Consider the following 25,366-nt stretch of genomic DNA (forward strand, 5'->3'; position numbering starts at 1 on the left):
TAAAATAACAATATTTTTGTCATCATTTAGAAGAGTTTATCTCATAAATAGGATTTAGTATGTCATTGTTCTGACATTTTATCTCATAGGGTAGACTGGGTACAGTTGAGACACTTTTTGCGTTTAGATTTTTCACACAAAAATAGATACTGAAAAGACGTGAAACATGACATGCCACATGACATTTTATTAGCTTGTAGACTAAGAAATTACCAATCAATATTACTCATAAGTAGTTTATATTTTCCACAATTAGCTCATAAAAATAAGGTGCTTTTTGTTTCAACTTTTGTTTCAACCATGGTACAGTTGAGACACCCATTTTTAATGATGTAAAGGTAACTAATTGTTCATTGAAAATATAATAAATAAAGACATATAAAAAAATAACAATTGGGCAACATGTTTGTTTATTCATCTATTCAAATTCATTAATTTTATTTTAATTAGCACTGGTTAAATTTTATAAAACAGAAACAATACATTTTATATAATAATTAATAATACACAGTTTAATGATCACAAATACCAAATTTTTATTTAATTTGTGGCTTTTGCTGGCTAATTATGACATTTAACCTGTTATCATAACACTGAACAACTAAACAGTGTGTTTCCTAATTGAACTCTATCGCGGGTACAGTTGAGACAGTGTGTCTCAACTGTACCTCGCTGGCCACCTCAAACATTTCTCTAGATTTTGCAATGACCATGCATGACACAATACCACGAAATATGCCAGTTTTTAGGGCACAGAATAACGTTTGTGATTATACCAGTTACGTTTAACAGTCACATAAGGATAATAAGCTATTCATTGTGGAGTGTGCATGGTGAAGTGAAAGTCTTACCTTAGAAAAAAAACTTTTGCCAATATCTTTGGATCGGAAATGCGTCCATTGATCAAATTTCCCACTATCAAAGAGGACACTAACGCATGTGCACAGCAAAAATCACAACTTTTGCTGGCTGCGCACGCAAGTTGGTGTCTCAAATGTATGTCTCTACATTATGACTTAGTATCTTATTCAGATTTTGTATGTCTTATGATTTACCAAAACATGGTATTTTTTTTTCTTATGTGGTGGAAATGGGCTTAGTTGAACACAACTAAAGTTTTCCATTTATGTCCATTTGGATTGAATGTTTCTATGGCAACTTTTGTCCTCTGTGGAGAAATTAATCGTTCTTAAACCACGTAAAATAGTAATTCTAGGCTAATTTAATAGCTAGCAGCAAGCAATATTGGTAGGCCTATCCTAACCCAGTACCTAGTATGAAATATTAAATACATTTTAACTAACTTGATCATTGAGCAGCTTTATAATATATTTTAATGCAGGGAGGAACAAATCTTAATATTGGTAGTAGCATTTGAGTTGGGTCAAAACTTCTCTAGTAGTAGCTAAGTTAATATATTTCGTTGGGCTAGTCAAGTTGAGCAGTTTTGATATGAGAAGATTGTGAAGATATGAGAAGATCCTACTGTAACATGCAAAAATATATAAACGAATATGTAAATACACTTAGCTCTCAGCTCATTGTTAGGTTAATGTGTGATCGTGGTCGTGGACAATCAACTTATCCAGCAAAATTATTTTGTCTGGTAAAAAATTGTAAGACTTTGACGTGATGTGTTTGAAAGCAGCGCCTCCTTGTGAATACAGAAAGCATTGCACTTTGATGTGTTCGTTAGATTCTATTGGAATTTGGAACATGATTTGTATGAATGCTTGTTGGCCACATCAATGAACAAATATCAGACCTTAAGCAATGAAAGAATAAAAGATGAAACTATTAAGTATATCAGGCAGTTTTAAAATTTTATTTCTATCCAAGCATTCAACTACACAATATCACCAACATGAAAAAAGAATGCCCTTCTTAATCACGTATAATATTTCCCATGGCCAGCATAGGAAACATATCCGAAACATATCCAGAGATATGTAATTTTCTCTCTCTCTTAAAGAATAAAGACTTTTTTCAGACTCTGATCACAACAACAATAATAAACTATATAAATTAATTTTGGTAGGAAAAATAAATATTATTTTCAGAGTACACTAATAAATATTTCTGCCCAGCCATTACAAGTTGTTCAATGGTGACAGATTTCCTTTTTCGTGATAATATCCTGTGCATTGTAATTTAGCTTCTCTTGCATAAGGCCATTAACCAAAAATTAATTCAATATTAAGTCTAAAACATGATATTGGCATGTATATTCAATGTAATACAGTTAAAAAAATCAAGTAGTTGTTGGTTATTGTGAACTAAGCAAAGATTTCCATTGTGTCCCATTATAAAACTACATTTTTAATACACTAATCACTAATAACCATCTTCCGCTTACACACATCAAATGGAGAGCTGTGTGTGACTCTAAGAGCTTCCTTCGACTGAGCGTTTCCTAGCGAAGAGGTGAGTGGTGTCCCTGTTGTGCAGGTTGGGCTGGATCTTGAACATGGGAGGCCAACGGAAGCCGGCGTGGCCCTCCATCCCAGAAGGCCCGGCGGCAGCAGGTTCGGATGTGCAGGGCTTGTTCTGAAGCAGCTGGAAAAGTGTGGACATATCAGGTCCCAGTCTGGACACCAGCCCAGCTCGCACCACCTCCACGGTGTCTTCCTCACACTCCATTAAGCTCTGCAAAAGCGTGCTGTAGTACCTGCGACACAAAAGTACGAGGGATTAGTGTGTACAGTCGAGTGAGCTCATTTTGTAAAATAATATTTCATCTAAAATGTAAAAAAGTATAGCTCTTTAACAGTTCCTAGTGACCAATGTTGATCAAGCTCCAAAAAGTCCAACAACAACAGAACATTTTGGTCTGTGCTTCACACAATAGACTTATACAGTAGTACAGAATGGCATTTTTTAATTTCATTTTAACTTTAAATGTACTGTACTTTATATTGTGTTGTAATTTGGCTCATAATCATCATTTCATTATTTTTATTTTAATATTTTTCTCTAGATAGCACAAGTCATTTTGATGTGATGTTTGCATCTGGAAGACGTATTTTTAAGAGTGTTTGCTCATCTGCAATACGTCTATAGGACGTTCCCTGTCAGATGTCAAATAGACGTTTAGAAGATGTCTTTAAGATGTAATGATTTGCATGTTAAACTGACATCTTCTAAAGGTCTATTTGACATCTGACAGGAAACGTCCCATAGACGTATTCCAGATGAGCAAAAACTCTTAAAAATATGTCTTCCAGATGTAAGAATCACATCACATAGACTTGTGCTATCTAGGTATAGTACGTTTCCTGTCAGAGGTCAAATATACGTTTAGAAGATGTCTTTAAGATGTAATGATTTAGAATGCATGTTAAACTGACATCTTCTAAACGTCTATTTGACATCTGACAACGTCCTATAGATGTATTGCAGATGAGCAAACACTCTTAAAAATACGTCTTCCAGATGTAAAAATCACATCAAATAGACTTGTGTTATCTGGTAGGACGTTTCCTGTCAGATGTCAAATAGACGTTTAGAAGATGTCTTTAAGATGTAATGATTTAGAATGCATGTTAAACTGACATCTTCTAAACGTCTATTTGACATCTGACAGGAAACGTCCTATAGACGTATTGCAGATGAGCAAACACTCTTAAAAATACAACTTCCAGATGTAAACATCACATCAAATAGACTTGTGCTATCTGGGACATGTGTGTTGTTGATTGGGCAATATTGTGTCTTCGAAAAATATTTTCTGTTCAACAGAAGGAAGAAACTCATACAGGTTTGGAACAACATAAAGGGTGTGTTCTATCACTTTAAGTTCGGTGGACGGACCAATCATAACTCACTCCAAAACAATTCACACGCCATATTACCTGTTCGGGAAGTGGCTGGGAACTTGGACCACGTCACCAATGGCCTCAGGGTTGGATCTGGCCACTTCGCAGATGTCAAGCTTCTTATAGCATTCCTCCTGCACTTCAGCAATCATCTTCTGGAAGGTGGAACAGCGTTTGATGGTCTGGAAGACTTTCGAGGTGATACCGTTGGCGATGCACTTGATGCTCTCTTTCACAAACGTCTTGCCCTGGGAGGGGAAAAAAATCGTAAACATGTTATAAGCAAACAGGGGAAATGTAAAAGGCCCGTACATTCACTTAGGACGATAATAACAATAAAGATAAAGAAAGATTTAATTTTAAACGATATCCAGCTGATGAACGATACAAACACTGACAGCCAATCAGAATCCATCCTGCTGTAACGAGCAGCTCGAGCATTTAAAGCGGCAGACAAGCACGCGCGTTGAATAAACATACAATCGTCTGCTGGAGTGAACACTAATAGTTATCGTTATTGGTGTGGCCTTTACTTAGAGGAGTAAATAAATGGTTTTGGTTAACGATGTTTTTGTACCTCTGTGTTGAACACAGCAGCAGTGTGGAGGAAGACGTTACAGATCTCGTGCATGCCGTCAGTGTCGCAGGTTGAGTTTTCCAGACATGCGAAGGTGGAGCAGCCGACCTGTAGAGCTCCGGTCAGGCACCGGGCAACCTCAGCTGGAGGAGGAAGGAAAAATACTTTTTTGAGAAACAATTGTATTCAGAGCAGTGTAAAAGTAGACATTTTTGCTACAGAGACAGTCCTGGGGGTGTAATATTTGCTCAAAGGTGAAACACAGTAGGCCTATGTCCCCCCTAACGTTAGTAGGCTATTGGATTTCTGTTTGATTTTTTTTTGAGAACCAAATAATATCGTTCTAGTAACGTTCTTTTGTGTAGTATCAAATTAAGGTTGCTGGATGATTCTTTTTAAATAACCTAAAAATAACTTGGGAACCGTTAGAATAATGTTCTACAATCCATTAAGAAAACTCTCCTGGTTAACCAAAAACAAACCTTAAAAAAGAATGTGCTGGGAAGTTCTTCTGGAATTGAACCTACAACCCTCAACCTTATAACCACTAAGGATTTGAACATTTGCCCATGCATAGGCTACTCTTAAAACAAAACCAAAGTGGCCATTCAATAAAGAAAATAATACTTACTAGGGCTGTTGGATGAGAATCGTGCTCGTCTTGGTTGTGCAGGTTCCTGATCAGATTCAAACGCAGACGTAACCAAAACGAGGAGCAAAAGAAATCCGCTTTTCAGAAGCATGTCTGCACCTAGAACCAAAAACAAGGGATGAAAACAAGAGACGTTTGCTGATTCTGTTGGTTTGTGTTTCAGGTTGATGACAGCCTCGCTTTATACAGATCTTCAGCTGAGCTTGACGGCTCATAAATCCCCGCCATCACCAATCAGAACGCAGGATCCGAAAGCTCAAACTTTCCATCTCTTTGTAAATATTCATGGGCTGATATTAATGCAGACCCACCTGCTATGATCTTATCTCCAGTTAGACTTTTAAATTCTTTCAGATGCTTGAAGTCACCATACAATCATCATAGACAATTCTTATTTTATGTAGTTTTGCAATATTTATTGTGAATGATTTATCTGTGCACATTATTATTTTTAATTAATGTGCCATCATAATCTTTAATCAAAATAACTTGCCCTCTTTCTTGCAACATATGGGCTGTGTCCGAAATCGCTTACTCTCGAGTAGGTAGCCTAATTTTTTGAATAAGTAATTACTTCACAACAGCTAAAAAAGTACATTCTATACAGTATGAGTGTGTGTAGTATAAATGTAATTTGCACGACTACATTCGCCATTTTGTCATCATGTGATCTACCAGCGTCAGTTGCATCACACTTTCTTTCCCGTGGCCTCATGGGATAATAAAGTGTCCATCGTGTGCACACTTTAGAATACCCGGAGTGCCATCCGGGTACTTTTTGTGTACTTTTTTTTTTTTTTTGAATACTGTGAATTTGGACATTCTACTTTTGTCACATACTTTTTTTTGCCTACTTAATATAGTAGGCAGCCCTCTACTTTTCTCTGATGACATGTTTGCTGATGTGTCACTCACAACCTGTCACTCACATGAGATCGACCAATAGAAAATGACAACCATGCAATGGCGTCCAATCAATTCCCAATGGACAAACTCTAGTTCTGCCCTACATTTTCTTCCTGTTTGAAAAGCCGTTTCTCTCCGACATGCGTCACGATAGGGCACTTAGATTTCATGCCGACTTACTTTTTTTTTCAAATTCCATTTCTTAAAATAGCACCTTAGCATATCTAATTCATTAACACAAACTATCATAAAAAACCCTCAGATTTCTTACGATCCTAAATTTAGTTTGCTTCACATTCTCATCTGGATTATCATTATGATTTACCCTGTTCAGTAACAATATTATGATATTCCCAATGATATCCCTCTCAAGCAAACCACGCTCAATGGCTTCGTTGTAGAAAACATTTCTACGGTGTTTGTTTTGGATTTAATTTCACAGTGATTTACTGTATACACATCTCTTATTTGATTTGCTGTTATTCTCAAAGAGGGTTCAGGGAGTTTTTTTTAGACACCTGGCACAGGCAAGTGTACTAAAGGTATACAAGCTTCATCAGAACAGACAATTGTAGCTTGTCAGAACAGGTCATGTGGTTGACTAAACATCCGTTCCCACAGGATCTGAAGGAGAAGCATTTGTAAGTGTCTAATCAGTGGATCTTGCAAAGGCTATAGGAAGTGATGTGTTTTCCATGATGAACTTCATTAGCTTAAAGACATTTCCTCCCCTAAAGGGTTAATTACTGATAATGATCAAAGCACTCACTGTTTTCTTAGAGGGGGGCTGGAGACGGAGCTATTTTGGGTTTTATTACCTTTGTTCACACAAATGCCTGCAGTTTGTTTCTGGAGTAGGGCAGGAAAACTCACACCACATCTTTACTGAATAACATGATTAAATAGGAACAAACGCACACACACTCACACACACACACTGCCTTTCATTTTCCAATAATCTTTTGAATCTCAGGCTACATGGTATTAAAGTCATAAATGTCGATTTTTCAACAACAACAACAAAAAAAGCTGAATGTGATGATTGTGCCATAAACGCCTTTAGGTACATCAAGTTGGTCAGAAAATGTAAATGTTTGTATAGCCCACCTTCAGTAAATTCATCCCCATTCAACCTTTTTCCCCCCATAAAATGAGGAAGAATCTTCATCTAAGAATGTGCTCCAAAAGTCTGAGATGATATTGAAAATCTGAGATCTTTTTTTCCCCAATTTAAACCTGGGAATTATCCGAAAGTTGTAGATTTTGGAGAGTAAAAAATGAGTAACCCTTAGTTTTACAGCCTCCTTACAACATGTTAAATGTAGTTAGTAGCCTAATTTGTATAAATTGTGCATAATTATATGCAACTGACCCTAAAACAGGGTGACAATTGTGACAATGAAAATTCTTCTAAAAGCACAAAAAGCTTTGTTAGATAACAAGCTTTGCAGAGAACTGTAAAAATGATTAATACAAATGCTGAAATTATAAATACAAACGCTAATATTATAATAAAAAATCTTGTATTAATATAAATTTAAATAATTTGACTTCTAGACTTCATTTATGGTATTAATGATTACTAGTTGAAATGTTATTTCTTGATATCTGTATATTTCAACATGTTTGTTATTTCTGATATCTGGACTAAACATGCTGGCATTTCTGATAATCAATAATTAGGAGAGTAATTTCAGATATCTAAAATGGTTCTTACTAGTAACAATCATTCATGATATCAGAAACTAACATGGTCACTATATGATAATCGAATTGTCGATAACAAAAATAAACATTTTTAATAGTTGCAATTCAGTTGTTGATTTCAAGAACAGACATTTGCACTATTTAACACGAAATAATTGATAGTAAAAAAGTTATGATTTTTAATTTTAAGAATTGTAGTTCTAATAGGTTGAAATTGGAATTTCAACAGGTTGGCTAAAAATATGTATCCTGGGAAAGAATAAAAGTCAAAACGGCTTGCCACATAGCCTGCAGGTTTATTAATGTTCGGTCTCATTATTAACAGAGTAAAGGCTTAGTTGCAGTGAGTGTCGGAGCAGTGCACACTGAGGTGGGGATGATGAAAAATGCTTAATATTTTAAGATAACTATCAGGAGATGGCAGCAGGTTGGTAGTTATGAAGCTTGAGGTAACTATGAGTGAACTATAATTATTTGTTGTCTTTACGAATCTTTCATTTCAGTCACCCCATTCTCAACACCGTGTGGTGCGTCAGATGGCGCTGCCTACATGCGGAAGAGAGACCAAGAAACCACCGGGAATGTCACGAATCAGAAACCTACAGCCGTCGCGCGTTTCTGCTCATTCAGTCGGTGGATTTTAATAAAATTATCTTAAGGATTAGGGCGTTTGGTGGTAACATGGGTTAGCTTAGGTCTTGATGCGGTAAACTACGGTGACATAGCCTATAATTCTGTATATTCTGCTTCTCCGCCGGGAAAATGAAGTGTATGCCCGGTTCGTTTCAGGTGCACGCCGCATACAACGGGCATTTTATCACCTTCCTCTCTAAGACCACAAACGACTGCCAACCCGATGCATCCCTTCAGTTCACTTCGGTAAGGTCTCGTGTGTTCAGAAATGCATGCGATTGTGTAGGCTACATTAACTGTGTTCTTGAGTAGGACATTACGGGCATGAAGAGTACTATTACATAACTTCAGTGTGAAGGCTGTGTTTCAACCTACTGAGCTGCCTACTTAGCTCATCATCGCTGCATCGTAGGCGAATTTGCGCAGCCGATGCTAGAGCGTCGAACCTTTTTTTTACGGCTCTGGAATGCTTGATTCTGATTGGTCAATAGCGATGCCTTAGGTGCTTAACATTGTTTTTGTAAAATTAATATTTCACCGCTGCATGTCAGCCTTAGTTTTAATCCTTTCATAATTTTCGAGAAATGTACTAGAAAAAAATCCTAATAAACAATAAGTTGATGGAATTGTTTAGGCTACTACAGAAAAGTACATTTTTCGATTGCAGATTAATAACTGATTTCTTTGCTGCTCCTACTGGATTATTTTTCTTAAAGTCCCTTTGAATAGAAAATTAAATGTAGATTTTGTGGTATTTCGCCAATGAGGCGAGAGGACAGTGGATTTAGACTCCTCAAGCATAAATCACTGTCCGTAGGCTTTCTTTGTATCTTTGTACCGTTTTGGTGGATGAAATGTTTTGGGTTTTAGCTGGCGGGTGCCCTTTAGCTCTACGTCCCATGTCAAAGTCCTTTTAAAGCAAGTCTTTTCACTCGGCGGCACAAACGAATATTTATTGTACAAGTTCTCAAATTCACATCTACGTGCGCTCGAGTTTTGCTACTAATTTACTTTCATACATTTCAGACGTGTTGCTCGACGATGGAAAAAGAAAAGAAAATACGGTCGGAAGAGGCTAGGAAAAGGAAAAGAGAATGAGCCTCTCTGCTCAACCCGTAAATAAATGCATCGCTCCTTTACTTTTATGGTCTAGTGGTAGATCTTTTGCCAAACGTGTCAGAGGTTACAGGTTCAAAGTTTTTCCTCTCTCATCAAAACTGAATATGTTCATCAGTGGTTACAGTCTATATCAAGCAGGGACACGTTTTTGTGCATTTTATTTTGTGATTTCACCGGAATGAACAGAGAGTCTCCGCAACTGCTATAGAAGAGCGCATCCGAGTGAAGACTGCGCACAAGAGACACTTATGTATCCATGACAATAATAGCAGCGGACACGAGCTTTCAGCTTGAGTTCAAAAACACATTTTAGCGCTAGATCTCTTATTTAATGCAGTAAATGCACACTATGCAAGATTTATGCGCGAGTGTTATCTACGACAGTAACATTAAATTCAAGTTCTCCACAGCGACTCTAGGGGTCGCTGTGGAGTACAAAACAGAATTCCTGCATAGTGTGCCTTTAAGTTATAGTGTTTTTGTTGTTATGTCTATAATCACATGCAATACTTAATCTTTTGATTAAAAATCTTCCTTGCACGTTGAACATGAGGAGAAAAAGGGTATATATTTATAGACATAATTTGCAGGATCATGCTTCGTTATGTAAGGAATTCATCCTCTTAAATTTGAGTATTTTCAGGTTTTATAAGTGTTCATTGTGTCTTTATCCATTGCTTTTTAGGTCCCAGTTTACAGATACTGACATGGACAATGAGAGGCCTAATGTCGAGACCATTAAATGTGTGGTGGTGGGGGACAATGCTGTGGGAAAAACGCGGCTGATCTGTGCCCGAGCATGTAACGCCACTCTTACGCAGTACCAGCTACTCGCCACGCATGTGCCCACCGTCTGGGCCATTGACCAGTATAGAGTCTGTCAAGAGGTCTGGACTTTTATCTTTCCGCTCATAACACTTCAAAAGCATAAGATAAGTATTGTAAGTAACCATAAATCCGATTCTTTTGCCTGTTTTTGAAGGTTCTAGAGCGCTCCAGAGATGTAGTGGATGATGTAAGCGTGTCTCTTCGATTATGGGACACTTTCGGAGACCACCACAAAGACCGGCGCTTTGCTTACGGCAGGTGTGTTTGGGGACCGTTTTGTTGGAAATCTGAAATATTCTTTTAAGGACATGTCAAATGTTTTTTTTTCTTGTGTTTGTACACCAGGTCAGATGTGGTGGTACTGTGCTTCTCCATCGCCAACCCCAATTCTCTCTTTCACGTGAAGACCATGTGGTACCCAGAGATCAAGCACTTCTGCCCTCGCGCCCCAGTCATCCTGGTGGGCTGCCAGTTAGACCTGCGTTACGCTGACCTGGAGGCTGTTAATAGGGCACGGAGACCTCTTGCCAGGTGAATTGTTGATCGAAATTTTCAATCTGTTATTTAAAGACCTATTGAAATCAAAATTTTTGAGGTTTTGTGTTTATTATGCTAATTTAAAATTGATAGTCTATCTCAAAATTGATAGTCTTTCTCTTCCTGGATTTTAAATGAAATGGTGTCTAAAAATGTATATGTATCTATTGTAAAAATCTATATGTTACCATTTAAGCTTGTGGTCGGTAAGATTTACTAGTTTTTTTTCTTTAAAGTCTTCTGCTCACCAAAGATGCACTTATTTGATCAAGAATACAGTAATCTATTGTAATACTGTGAAGTATTATTATAATTTAAAAATGTAATTTATTCTTGTGATTAAAGCATCAATACAGAAATCATTCTAATATGCTGATTTGCTGCTCAAGAAAAAATTCGTATTATCAATAATGTTGAAAACATTTGTGGTGCTTAATATTTTTGTGCAAACATGATAGAATGCTCAAAACTGCAGAATTTATTAGAAAATTAAATATTTTGTAACATTAGAAATGGCTTTACTGTCGCTTTTGATCAATTTAATGCATCTTTGATGATTTAAAGTATTAATATTCATTTCTTTCAAAAAACAAAAAAAGTTTTAAAAAAAAGTGTTTAAAAAAAGTAATTATACTGCATACAAAAATTTATAAAAAAATTAAATTAAATTAAAAATTACATTTCAAATACCACATGCTTCTCTAACTTATAAAACATACAATGTTATCTAGATTATAAATTAAAAAAAATACTAATAATTATACATTTCTTAATATTATAAGTATCATTTGCTTCTCTAAATGATTTAAAATACTAATAAGTATGTCTCTATTTATGTCACCTGGCTGGTTCTGATTAAGAATAGCAAGAAAAAAGTCCATCTGTGTGTCTTTGGCTTGTTTTATTTCAGACTATTTAATTGGCAAAATTGAGCATCATGTATTGAGGGCGTTTTTATTTAATTCAAGAATGTAACGCATATGTAGCATTCACATTAAAGATATTGTAGTACATCCTTTTTGTTGACATTTCTCCATCAACCAACTTTACAGACCCATCAAAGCAAATGAGATTCTTCCTCCTGAGAAGGGTCGCGAGGTGGCCAAAGAACTGGGTTTGCCGTACTTCGAGACCAGCGTTGTGGCTCAGTTTGGAGTGAAGGACGTGTTTGACAATGCCATTCGCGCTGCTCTCATCTCACGGCGCCACCTGCAGTTCTGGAAGTCCCACTTGAGGGACGTCCAACGACCTCTTTTGCAGGCTCCTTTCCTGCCTCCAAAGCCTCCTCCGCCCGCTATAGTCATCCCGCCACCTCCTTCCACCGCTGAGGAGCACCCGGCCCGGCTTCTGGAAGAGCCGCTGTGTGCTGATGTGGTTCTGGTCCTCCAAGAGCACCAGCGAGTCTTTGCTCATAAAGTCTACCTCGCCACGGCCTCTTCGAAATTCTACGACCTTTTTCTCCAGGATGCGAAGGCAGAGGCTGACGGCAAGCAACTTCCCAGTCGGGAGCTCCCTACACGGGCCGCCAGCTTTGACATGTGTGAGAACGGCGATGAAGAAAGCAGGGTCAACCTCAGGGCCTGCATCAGTGACGGGACCCTGACTGGTGCAGACACTGATGGGATCCTGGAGGGTGGTCGCGGGGGGCGACTTCTGTCGTCTTTGGGTCGGGCTTTCGTCGGCATCAGGAGAGAAACGGTCCAGGATCCCGTCACATTCATCTCCCGGTCAATGACGGTGGTGCACATGGACCCGTCTGTTTTGCCTGGGCCGTTTCGCGTGGTCATGCGTTACCTATACACTGGACAGTTGGACGAACACGAGAAGGACTTGATGCACATCGCCCACATCGCCGAGCTGCTGGAAGTGTTTGACTTGCGCATGATGGTCGCCAACATCCTTAACGACGAGGCCTTCATGAACCAGGAGATCACAAAGGCTTTCCATGTGCGAAGGACCAATCGGGTGAAGGAATGCTTGGCTAAAGGAACTTTCTCAGGTTAAAGTTGTTTTTTATCTCATGTAGTAAAGAAGTGCACAATTTGGAGTTAGTTTTTAATAACTATTGTAAAATTTCTCTGTAAAATAGTGTCAGGCGCTTTCGAAACTGCTTTGTGAAGCTGCCAAAGTCACATGACTTTAGTAAATGAGGATTCGTTATGTCAATACTGTTTTAGAATTTCAATGGATCGCCACTAGGTCACTGTGAACCAATGAACTAGTAGTGCCTATGTCGTTTTTACCTCATCCTGGATCAGTTTTATAACTTGGCGTTAACTTGGCAGCTATTTTAGTCACACAGATGCAGCTCCTATCTCTTTGAAAGGGGAAACATCAAATTCTCTAACGCTGTTCACCAAGCTTACAATTAAAGGAGCTGTATGCAAGAAATGTATTTCAATTAATCATACATTTTCCCTGATATGTCACTAGACATTAAGGGCCAATCCCAATTCTACCCCTTACCCCTTCCCTTTCCCCTAGCCCTACCCCTTCGCCTTCCCCTTGACCCTTGAAACAGAGTGGCAATGCGTAGGGGTGAAAATATTCCCCTAAGAAATGGGACACCACTACGCCTCCGTTCAACGTCATTATAAGTCGTCGCTAGCGCCTACGTCACAGGAGATGCGCCGATGTTTATCACAACTTCCAAGATGCCGTCGACAGCTGCAGTTATCTCAGTCGCATGGGTTACAGCTATTTTCTTGCATCTTGTGAAGTTCGCAGGAAACAACGGAGACGACGAAAATATGTTGCGGGACTATCGTTAGCAAACTACAGTAATTTTAGCGATTTTTTTTTTTTTTTTTTTTTTTTTTTTTTTTACAAACGTTTCTGTGAAGAAACTGACCGTAAATATGAACACAATATTGAATGTAACATAAAGCAAATCATTATTTGTCGTTATAATACTTATTAAAGCCACAAATATTTAAATTTATGGGTCTCCTTTGTCGCTAGGGCAGCCAGCCTGGGTTAGCAGTGACGCTTCTCATACCCCTTCGTTTGAAGTGTGCTCCCGAAAAATCTTCGTTTGAAGGGCTATCTGGCCCTTCACCCTAGCCCTCCCCCTCCAACCAAAAGAGAATTGGGACAGCCCTACCCCTTCACGTGGACGCGCAAAACGGAGGGGAAGGGGAAAGTAAAGGGGTAAGGGGTAGAATTGGGATTGGCCCTAAGAAATCATGTTCATTTCAAAGACTTCACTGACGACAGTAGTCCGGCCAGGATATTGTCATTTAAAAAGTGAAGTCGCAGCCTTTGACTGATGTTGATATTATCAAGTTGTGTTTTGTTCTAATGCGTCACCCTCCACCGATCTACCAATCACAGACTCAGTAGTGTTGTGGAATTCGGGTTGCCAGACTCTTAAAAGTCTCTTATTGGTCTGATTAACCAAGCTCTCCATAAAACAAACAAAACAAGCCCTACAATTTAAAGGATTAGTTCACTTTTGAAAAAACTTTTGCTGATAATTTACTCACCCCCATGTCATCCAAGATGTCCATGTCTTTCTTTCCTCAGTCGAAAAGAAATTAAGGTTTTTGATGAAAACATTCCAGGATTTTTCTACTTATAATGGACTTACCTTTACTTACTTACGGCTACGTCGCCCGTGACCTTTTGAACGTAATTACGTATTACGTGACGTTACAAAGGCGCCTCACAGAATAGAGCAAGGCTAGCATTTGTCCTTAGAAAAGTTACATTTTTGGAATAAGTTTTGAAATAACCGATCGTTTCGCATGATAAGACCCTTATTCATCGTCTGGTGTCGTTTAAAGACATTTGAAGCTGCATCTGAAACTGTTATTAACACTATCTTTTGGACCTGAACCATCCGGTTCCCATTGAAGTCCATTATATGGAGAAAAATCCTGGAATGTTTTCATCAAAAACCTTAATTTCTTTTCGACTGAGGAAAGAAAGACATGGACATCTTGGATGACATGGGGGTGAGTAAATTATCAGCAAAAGTTTTTTCAAAATTAAACTAATCCTTTAATAAAATAACACATAATGTAATGGTATTAGATGATTTATTAATTGCATTTAATATATTATACTTTCAACAAAACATTGGTTTGTAACAGTTGTTTTATCCATGTTGGGTGGAGTTTTCATTGCGTTTAAGCCATTCTGACCTGCAAGTGTCACCAGTGTGTGGCATTTCGTGTGCTTCGAAACAGTGAATTAGTTTTATTGGTGCATCATGAGCTGCGCATGTGTAAAAGAACACAGTGCCCCGTGCTTCAATCTGTAACATGCAGCGCATATATTTATTTAATTATATCACAGCCTTCGTGATTTGATAGTTAGCCATATCACTAAGCCATATCACGATTACAGTTCACCGTGCAGCCCTATCGTAAGATCCTAATGCTGTCTGTTTTTGCTGCATCCTTTGTATCCCAGATGTGGTGTTTAAACTGGATGATGGTACCGTTCAGGCCCACAAACCCCTGCTCATCTCAAGCTGTGATTGGATGGCAGCCATGTTTGGTGGGCCTTTTGTCGAGAGCTGTACTAAAGAGGTAACTGCTGCATTTGACAGAAGTGATCCATTCATGCACAATATTAATGACCATCACTGTGAAAAAGACATAAATCAATTGGGAAATTGTACATTTTGTTCACGTTTTCTTGTGTCCTCTGAGAGAAGATTTCAAACAGTGTTACATTGACATTTGTGTGGAAGTTAAAGTTATTTTCAAAGACGTGTTGTGCTTTCACAGGTGTTGTTCCCAAATACGACCCGTAGTAGTATGCAGGCTGTGCTGGAGTATCTCTACACGGGACGTTTCTGCTCCAGACCTGACCTGGACACCATGGAGCTCATTATCTTGGCCAATCGCCTCTGCCTGCCTCACCTGGTCGCCCTCACAGGTCTGATGACTGATTATCATGTCAATAATGTACATAAGAACTACCCAGCAAATGCAGAACGTTCCCCTAACGTTTCCGAATGGTCCCATGAGGTTATTTTTTTGGGAACCAAACAAGAATGTTATAGGAATGTTCCATGTAGGTTATTTTGTAGGTTTCATTTTTATAACATAAGGAGAATGTTCCGGCAACGTTCCCTTAACCTTAAGGGAAAGTTCTAGGAATGTTCTGGGAACCAAAAACTAACGTTCCCAGAACCTAAATTTGCCTGCTGGGTAACAAGGATTCTAATGTTTATAGAGTCTGTCCACAAAGTTTTGAACGGAAGTGTAAATATCATGTTTAAATGTTGCCATCCCTTTTAAATGATGTCATACAGGGTGAATAAATTATGTAATTGTGTATTAATTGGGTTTTGCTGCAGAGCTCCACACTGTGACTGTTCTGAAGGAGTCTGCCGCCATGGGCACGGACATTGACGGAGATGTGTTGGTATATCTGGAGATGGCTCAGGTAAAGTTTAAAGGCAGAGTTGGTGATTTGGTCTAGAAATTTTTGTTTTTATGTTGTTTGAAAGTCTCTTCACATCCTGATAGCAATCTCTAAGTTAGTCGGTCTAGATGTATTTATATGTATACTATATATTGTCTATGGAAGGCGTAGGGCCATAAAATGTTCGTTCAATCATTGCATTGGTTTCGATGTCCTACCTGTCTGTCAACGTATGTAATGTATCCATACCTTTGCGCAGACATCACACTTCATCAGAGCGTTTCATGCTATGCAGAGTCAGACAGACGTCAGTCACCAAACGCCGTAACCGAAACAGCAGCCGTCTTTTACAGTTCCTCCTGAACCAAAACAATGAGCTTATGCTGCGTTTACGCCATCGCTACTGTAATTTGGAAGAGATAGAATCCTGTGACGTTTATACTCGGAGTGGTTTGTGATTAATGCGTTTCAATGGCAGCACTATCAATGGCTAAATGAATCTGCAGAAGTCAGGTTTTACAGGTCAGTGCTCTTTAAAGGAGTAGTTTACTTTTGAAAAAACTTTTGCTGATAATTTACTCACCCCCATGTCATCCAAGATGTCCATGTCTTTCTATCTTCAGTCGAAAAGAAATTAAGGTTTTTGATGAAAACATTCCAGGATTTTTCTCCATATAATGGACTTCAGTGGGAAGCAGACGGTTCAAGTTCCAAAAAAAAACTTTAAGTACAAACTGCCAACTTGTTCAAAGGGCTTTAAACGATTTCAGACGATCTTCCAGGGTCTTATCAAGCGAAACGATCGCGCGTTTTATAAATAAATAACGTTTAAGTTTTATAATAAAAAGTTTAAGTTTTAGAAGCTCAAATGCTCGCCTTGCTCTGTTCTGTAACACACTCCTGTTCGAACTTGTTCATCAAGTCATTTGGTTCATTCGGCGAAAGAAACAAACGAATTGATTCGGAAAAAGATTTGTTCATTTTGTTGAACAATTTCGAACAGAAGAGTCACGAACGCGCATCACAGAACAGAGCAAGGCGAGCGTTTGATCTTATAAAACTTAAACTTTGTTATTTGTAAAAAAAATTAGCGATCGTTTCGCTTGATAAAACCCTTATTTATCGTCTCGAATCGTTTAAAGCCCTTTGAACAAGTTTGCAGTTTGTACTGAAAGTTTCTTTTGGAACTTGAACCGTTTGGTTCCCACTAGGGATGCACCGATACCGATACCGGTATCTGGTATCGGCCTCGATACCACATTTTCTAAAGTACTCGTACTCGTTAAAAGTCCCCCGATACCGGGGACCGATACCATGTTCTGAGAAATGGGTTAATCACAGGCGCCGAGTGCCCACCCCCAGGCTCCGGCTGCAGCTCAGAGCGGGGAGATGGGGAGACATGTCAGCCGTGTGGAACAGTGATGTGCGGGTCAATGTATAAACAACCCGCACACTACCAACGTTTTCAACTACCCGCCCCCGCTACTCGGACCGCAAAAAAAGTAAGAAAATATTGTACCCGACCCTCTTCCTGACCGTATTTTTTAAAAGTAGTACATGCTCATCGTAGCGTCATTGGGCCATAAACGTGTAACAACACAGCATCGCAAGAAGACGTAGCCTACATATAACAAAGGCAGCACTTTGGTCATCATCTTTCATTATTTCGGTAAATGTCTCCCACACTTACTCTTTCTATTTGTGTATTTGCGGAGCTTCCACTCCCCAGTCTTCACCTTTTCTCTTGCCGCCTCCATCTCTCTGCAGACTAGTGATCATAGACATGGCCGGTTCGTGAACGAATCGGTTCTTTTTAATGAACCGGTCGAACCAGTACGCTAAATCGAACTGAATCATTCGCATCAGTTCACGTCTTGCGTCAGTGCTGATCCACAAGTGAAGTTACTACAGTTACTCACTTTCAGACATGCCTGACAGTCCCTCCGAGTTGAAATAAACCAATATCCCGAATTATATTTTACTCCAGTAACTCTAACAGTTCACTGAACTGAGACATGTTGTTGATACTGCTGATACTGCGCATCCGCGTAGTAACGAACGCAGAGGTACAGCGGTTCTCGGATCACACCAGTACAGAACTGAGAACTGTTTAGACTGAGCTTGTGTGTCATCTTCGTGCCAGTTATTCAGCCAATAAATAAATTCGGCCTATATATTTCATAGAAAATTCTATCTAGTACTATATAAATACAAAGGTTTAATTGGCATTTTTTTCCAAACGACCTGACCGACCGCGACCCGAATATCATTAAAAATATTTTTGAATGACCCGTAACTGCGGGTAACCGCGGGTGACCACGGCGCAGGCACCCGCTCATTTTGGACCAATCCGTGCATCACTGGTGTGGAACAATTTCAAAGTGAATGGCTTTGGATTAGGAGAATAAGTTTACTTGTAGTCGCCAAGTTACTTATAGTCAGTTGAATGTCTGTTGGGGGACCAAATAAATAAAGTGTTATCAGATATTAAGCTGATCGTACTAATACTCTAGTCTACTAATACTCTAATGACAGTTAGTTGACATGTAATTGAAAAGTTACTTATAGTTAGTAAAGTGGACTATCGAAATAAAGTGTTACCCAAGTAATTTAATCAAGGACCTAAAAACCCGTATATAAAAATATTTAAATCATGTTTTTTTTTTGTTTTTTTATTAAGTACTCGGTATCGGTATCGGCGAGTACTGAAATGCAAGTACTCGTACTCGTACTCGTTTTCCAAAAAAGTGGTATCGGTGCATCCCTAGTTCCCACTGAAGTCCATTATATGGAGAAAAATCCTGGAACGTTTTCATTAAAAACCTTAATTTCGACTGAAGAAAGAAAGACATGGACATCTTGGATGACATGGGGGTGAGTAAATTATCAGCAAAAGTTTTTGGAAAAGTGAATTAATCCTTTAAGTTATGTTCATTATCATTGTAATGTTATGTGCTTTGAGACATGAGGTAGTTTAACACCGTCTCTCGTGACGCTTCTGTTTGTTCTTTGCTGTACGTGTTCATGTGTTTGAGGAGGCGTGGCTTTGGAGATGCTATGAACGGAGGGTGGGATCTTAGGCTTTCAAAGCTAGCTTAAAAAGCAAAGTTAGCTTTTCTGAAAATTGCCTACCCTACCTTTAAGATTTAATGCATAGGTTATTTAAATGAAGTTAAGTTTTAAAGTTAGCATTTCCTTTATTGATTAACCGAGCTGTTGTGCAAGCAAGAGCTGAGACTCTGTTGTACTTGCCTGCGATTATGTTACAAGTAAACTAAGAAAGAATCTGCATGACTAAGGAAATAATGGGTTTCCTGCAAACAGTACAGTAACCCGTTTCTTGCTCTAGGACTTGATGTGAAGTCAGACACATTTTGCTGCATTCCTGTGAATGTTCACATGGTTCATTCTGTCATGCCTGAGTGCTCAAGCTAATTCACTTGATTTACTAAAGAGTCTTTGGAATGTGAAACATTTCTTCTCTTCTGTGTCTCAGATACTCTGTCAGTAAAATGTGTTCCTGTATTTGACTCTGAAATGAATCAGTATGATTTATAAAATGGATTTAAAATCAGACAGAGCTTGAGTTTCATTGGTAAACTGGTACAGACTGACAGTGAAAGTCAAAATCACAGTCAAAATGAGCTAACTCACCCTAATGTCATTACAAACTCTTCCGTTGAACTTGAACACAAATGGAGGTATTTAGCATATTGTTCACAGGATCAAAATAAACACCTTGAAAAGTCGTTAAGACATCCATAAGGTTATATTCATAGACCGTAAAAAAATATGGACGTAGTATCCGTGACGTCACCCGTAGGTTTCTGAAGAGCGTTTTTGAAGTCTAAAGTGGGCGGGGCCGGTCGTCGCCATCTTGGCAGCACGTCACCTCTTGTCCCTAACGGATAAAATAAAATGGGCAAAGAGCCGGGTCATGGGTGCATCTGAGGTGCTAATGCTATATGCTACTGGCCTTGCGCAAAAGTGACAGCTGATTGAAGAATTAAAGGTGGAATACCTAAGATTTTTGCATTAAAATATCCCAAAATCACAAGGCCAGTGTTATATAAGATGATAACTTACAATATTCCAAATGTTTCAAACAATGTTTAAATCGCGAGAAAATTTAAATTTTAACCAAGGAAACGGGGCGTGTGAGCAGGGGTGAGCTGGGAGTCGCCAGTCAATCGCGTCATATCCGCGTTACCTCGGTTTCCGCTCGTACTACGTGTAGTCCTGGACAAATGGAAGTTGTAGTTGTGCGTTAGCGTCTATCAAGCAACAAACGTAAGCTTGTTTCGGACATTTGTTATGAAATGGAGCACAATTATTCTTTTCAATTATTCTCGGAATGTGAACTGTTGGCTGTAAAGGGGGTCGCACACCGGACGAGAAGCGCCGCGCCACGTCTAACGCCGCCTTCACACTGGCAGTTGAAATCAGCTCCGTAATACGCAATACGTTCCCAACGGACGTCGTACTACACAGTGAAAAGCGTCGGACACGGGTAGAACAAAAATGGCGGAGAGAGAGATTAAAGTTTGATTCTGTTTTTTTATTATTATTATTATTAAAGTTTGATTCTGTCAGTTCTGTATGATCTCTCTGATGATACGTTGACAGGTCGGCTAAAATATGTGATATAGTGGTCAATAGTTCAATACCTTTAATTTAATTGTATTAACTGCCCTTATAAACGTTAGAAAGTCATGAAAATAAAAAATGACATGACAACTTATCGTTATAAAATCGTTATTTATTATATTAAAAGTTAATAATGGGCTATATGCACGCATAAGTTCCGCATTTGACGCAAGGATGCTCGTCCATTTCCGGTTGTGTAGATTAAAGCGGAGGAAAACCGGAGAAAACGGGATTATGGCAGAGTCTTCAATATTTACTGTCCTCCCGTCTTTGAAACGAAACGTACATACGTTTAGATGTAATTTTATATATAGTTATGTTTATTTAATATAATTTTAAAAAGAAGCATAAACACAACGAGGGGTGTCTGTTTTATCTGTTTTTGTGACTAACGTTTCATTAGTATAACCATGGAGTATAAAATTCAATATAAATTCTCGGTATTGCATTGGACTCTATGATCGGCGGAAGTTATCGAGCATCCTTAATCCTTCACCGGAAATAACGCCGTGCATAGAGCCCATTCAGGTTTGTTTATCAGTACCATAGCAACGCTCAACTTCCGCTGGAATTGGCGGATCCCAGATAGCAGACTGACATTGAATCAACGTGGAAATATGACATCGAAACAACGTTGATCTGACATTGTTTTGCTCATCGAATTAACGTTGAACCAACGTCAGATGCGTCATTCTTTCAAAACTAACGGAAAATCAACTTGAAATCAACGCGTTGTTTCAACGTTATGAAAGCAAACCAATTTTCGATTTCATTTAGCTTTGAAGAATGCCGCGTCTGACGTTGGTTCAACGTTAATTCGATGAGCAAAATCAACGTTGTTTCAATGTCATGAGAGACGTAGTTTCCACGTTGATTCAATGTCAGTTTGCTATCTGGGATAGGAACCGTCCGTAGCTTTTCGCACGAGTTCAAATTTTTGAACGCATCCGGATGACCAACGGACACGATTTTCTTCGCATCGCACTCGGTCGGACCCGTTTCGGACCCATTCGCATGCGGTCTGCGAATCTCCATAGGAAATGAATGACTTCCGGTCGTTTCGCAGCCGCATCGGAGCTGATTTCAACTGCCAGTGTGAAGGCGGCGTAAGACAACTCCAGGTATCGCACACCGGACGCGCACTTTCTCATCAGTGTATGGCCAGCAATATTGTTATGTTTATTGACATGAAAGGAAGATAATGTCTGTTCTATGTTATTGTACTGTACAATTAAATACAATCGTTGCTGAGTCTGCATTCTGAAAACTTTACCTCAGAGCATCCGTTAACTGAATGAATTGAGAATCTCACCTCACCTATTGTTATTCAAGCAGCTGATTTCTGTAAATGAATGCAAAACTAAATGCATATTGCAGCATAGGGCGAAGTCAGGATCCATTAGCAACGATTTGAGACAAAAATAAGTCACTTCGTCCAGTGACTCGTACAGTAACATCTGTGATAACTAATTTACTTTAAAACCTGAATTTTCTTGCGGTTATTTCAGTTTAGTGAAAAACAAGCATGTCATTAAACGCAACATTTATAGAAATCGAACTTTACCTCATCCATGACAACTAATTATCGATTCCCGTCTGACTTATTTATCCACGGTGGAGTTGAAAACAACAGTTCCCATCATTCCGCGTTTCTCCATGGGCGAAGCAAAGCCAAAGTCGTTGTTGTTGTTTTGAATGTAGCGCATTCTAGCGGCATAAAATCTTAGGTATTCCACCTTTAAAGCCAAAAGTTAAAGTTCATGTTTTTGCCCTTCGAAATATTATAATAGTTAAAAGACATAAGTAAAAGTGAGACTATTTACTTTACTTTTGTTTATCAACTTTATTAATCCCACAAGGGGAAATTAGTTGAGAGTATTTATACAACAGTACATAACACGGATCACACAACATTTCTCACAACATACAAGCAGTCAACTGTGTATCGTGATGCATTATTATTCTGGTAGATAAAAATGTATTCTCATGCAGACAGTGACTTACAATATTGCTCTGAGCTTGTGTGTGTGACAGTGATTAATGCACATACATGCCAGTCAGCATGGCATTGGACGTCAAGTTCGTAATTAGCTTTATTCAGTCCATTTTGAAATCTGATTTTGGCCGCGTCTCAAATTCTCAGATCTCAATTTCTAAATGTCTTTATTTTACACTACAAAGTTAAATAAGCATATCTGTTCCGTGAGAGCACCAGTAATGAGTATGGTCTCTATATCTGAAAATACAGCGCTGGTTGTTCTCTCCATACTCGACAACGACGGAATCTAACAGCGTGCACGGGCGAAAGTATAATACCTGTTTAAGTTGTATGAAATAATCGCGAAAAAAGCACAAACAGATGAGGGTGACGCTAACAGACAGCAGACAAACGACTAGCAGTGAAAGGAGCGGCAATCCACCTGTCACTCAAGTGGCCACGCCCTTAATTATGCAGAACCTTAAGGCTTAATATAATTTAAACGGATGAGTTGTAAAAAAATGTATCCCCCTCACAGTCGTCATGAAGGGCAAAATTAGCGATATAGACCAAAACAACTATTTGCCACCAGGCTGTGGACATGTTTTTTTCTGCTGTGAAGTTAGGCATTTAATCATGGGGGAGATACAGATTTGACTTGCTTTTGCAGCCAGCCTCAAGCGGCCAGTCGATGAATTGAAGTTTAATTCACTTCCGTGTTGGTTTCGAGAGAGAGAGAGAGAGAGGGAGGTTGCCTCTTGGTTATATTTCATGTCTTCTTTAGTCATACAATAGCTTTGATAGCTGTTCCCATAGCTTTCAAATCCCATTAGTGCTTCATGGCACTTGTTTTTTTGGCATCTGGACACAAGAAAACCAGGGAGAGAAATTAAACAAAAATCGTACCAACCCACAGTCATACATTTTTGATTTTTGGGTGAATTATTCCTTTAAAGAATACTCAATTGACATGATGTCATGTGATTTCAGTTCCACTGTGCCTACCAGCTCACCGATTGGTGCCTTCATCACATCTGCACCAACTACAACAACGTGTGCCGTAAATTCCCCAGGGACATGAGGGCCAAATCAGCAGGTAGTACATGAAAACTTTCTTTTTTTTTTTTTTTTACCTGTCCAGAATTCAGTTTTTAACATGTTTTTGGTTCGGATGCATTTTCAGAGAACCAAGAATACTTTGAAAAGCACCGCTGGCCTCCGGTCTGGTACCTGAAGGAGGACGACCACTACCAGAGAGCACGGAAGGAGCGGGAAAAGGAGGACTACCTGTTGCAGAAGCGGCAGAGCAAGCGCAAATGGGTGCTGTGGAGTCTTCCGCCCTCCCCTTCAAACCCATCTTCATCTTCCTCTTCGTCCTCATCCTCCTCTGCTATCGTCTGAAGAGACGAGGGGGACGAGTTGAAATCACTGCTGGTTTCAGATCAACGTCTCATCAACCGTGCTTTGATGTTCTTGGTGCTTGAAGTCCTGTACAGGCATCATGTAGGCAGGGCATGGCCGCCAAACAGGTCTTAATGTGAAATGTTTACCAAATGTGTCTATTGTCGTTCTGCTGGTACGTAAAACAGGTAGGCATCTGATCTTAAAACAATGAAGAAACCCTTGGTGTATTTTAGTGATCTAGAGATTTTGCTTTACAACTGATTTTACAAATGATGACTGCCAAAATGAAAATGAATTGGATTGAACACTGTGTTTGACCACTGTTTAGCCCTGTGTTATAATATTGTTTATATAGTATTTTTCATAGTATATTCTGAATTAGCTTCTTATATTTAGATTTTCAGTTTAAAAGTAATTTTTTTTATTACATTTTTGTAACACTTTACAATAAGGTTCCAATAGAAAGTTCAAAAGAACAGAATTGATCTGAAATGTTTCCATGCTTTTTTAAACATTAATCACTACCATTTAAAAGTTTGGGGTCAGTAAGAATTTATTTTTTTATTTTTGGGGGAAAGAAATTAGAAAATACTTTTATTCATCAAGGATGAGTTAAATTGATCAAAAGTTACAGTAAAGACATTTATAATGTTAGAAAAGATTATATTTTAAATAAATGCTGTTCTTTTGAACTTTCTATTCATTATAGAATTTTGGGGGGGGAAATGTTACACGACTGTTTTCAACATTGAAAATAATAATTTATGTTTTTTTTAGCATAAAATCAGCATATTAGAACGATTCCTGAAGGATCATGTGACACTGAAAACTGATGTGTAATCAGCAACAGATAATGATGTTGAAAATTCAGCTTTCAAATTATATATAAATATGTTAAATATATTAAAATAGAAAACAGGCATTTTAAATTGTCATAATATTTCACAATATTACTGTTTGTCATTTTTTTTTCATCAAATAAAGCAGCCTGGGTGAGCAGAAGAGACTTCATTTAAAAACATAAAAAATCTTACTGATCAAAAACTTTTGACCGGTAGTGTATATATCTATATATATATATATATATATATAGCCTATATATATATATATATATTCTCCTGATTATAACAGCCATGACCGTCAGGTGATCACTAGACTCTAGTGCTAAAATTATTGTGGAAATT

General features: G+C 38.5%; 2 protein-coding genes across 8 annotated transcripts; one reads left to right on the forward strand and one right to left on the reverse strand.

Moving 5' to 3' along the window:
• Positions 1–1,809: 1,809 nt before the first annotated feature.
• Positions 1,810–5,224, reverse strand: stc1l (stanniocalcin 1, like). Its single transcript, XM_039677755.2, has 4 exons — positions 5,024–5,224; positions 4,393–4,535; positions 3,852–4,063; positions 1,810–2,668 (listed from the first exon to the last, which is right to left on the reverse strand). The coding sequence occupies exons 1-4, from the start codon at positions 5,133–5,135 to the stop codon at positions 2,386–2,388; spliced, it is 750 nt and encodes a 249-aa protein (XP_039533689.1). The 5' UTR covers positions 5,136–5,224; the 3' UTR covers positions 1,810–2,385.
• A 2,743-nt stretch (positions 5,225–7,967) lies between these two features.
• rhobtb2b (Rho related BTB domain containing 2b) lies at positions 7,968–25,104 on the forward strand. 7 transcript variants are annotated; one of them, XM_039677750.2, is made up of 12 exons: positions 7,970–8,084; positions 8,161–8,286; positions 8,447–8,536; positions 10,095–10,296; positions 10,392–10,495; positions 10,583–10,768; positions 11,827–12,773; positions 15,191–15,309; positions 15,511–15,661; positions 16,086–16,174; positions 23,769–23,874; positions 23,962–25,104. In XM_039677750.2, exons 3-12 carry the CDS (start codon positions 8,514–8,516, stop codon positions 24,177–24,179), a joined length of 2,145 nt encoding a protein of 714 aa, XP_039533684.2. In that variant the 5' UTR covers positions 7,970–8,084; positions 8,161–8,286; positions 8,447–8,513; the 3' UTR covers positions 24,180–25,104. The 7 variants fall into 7 exon arrangements, with proteins under 7 accessions (XP_039533686.2, XP_039533684.2, XP_039533682.2 ...); XM_039677748.2 differs by having other exon boundaries at positions 8,161–8,536; XM_039677751.2 differs by lacking the exon at positions 8,161–8,286 and having other exon boundaries at positions 7,971–8,106.
• Positions 25,105–25,366: the final 262 nt, after the last annotated feature.

This window comes from Pimephales promelas, chromosome 23 (genome assembly GCF_988280905.1).
Source record: "Pimephales promelas chromosome 23, fPimPro1.hap1.1, whole genome shotgun sequence".
NCBI classification, from domain to species: domain Eukaryota; kingdom Metazoa; phylum Chordata; class Actinopteri; order Cypriniformes; family Leuciscidae; genus Pimephales; species Pimephales promelas.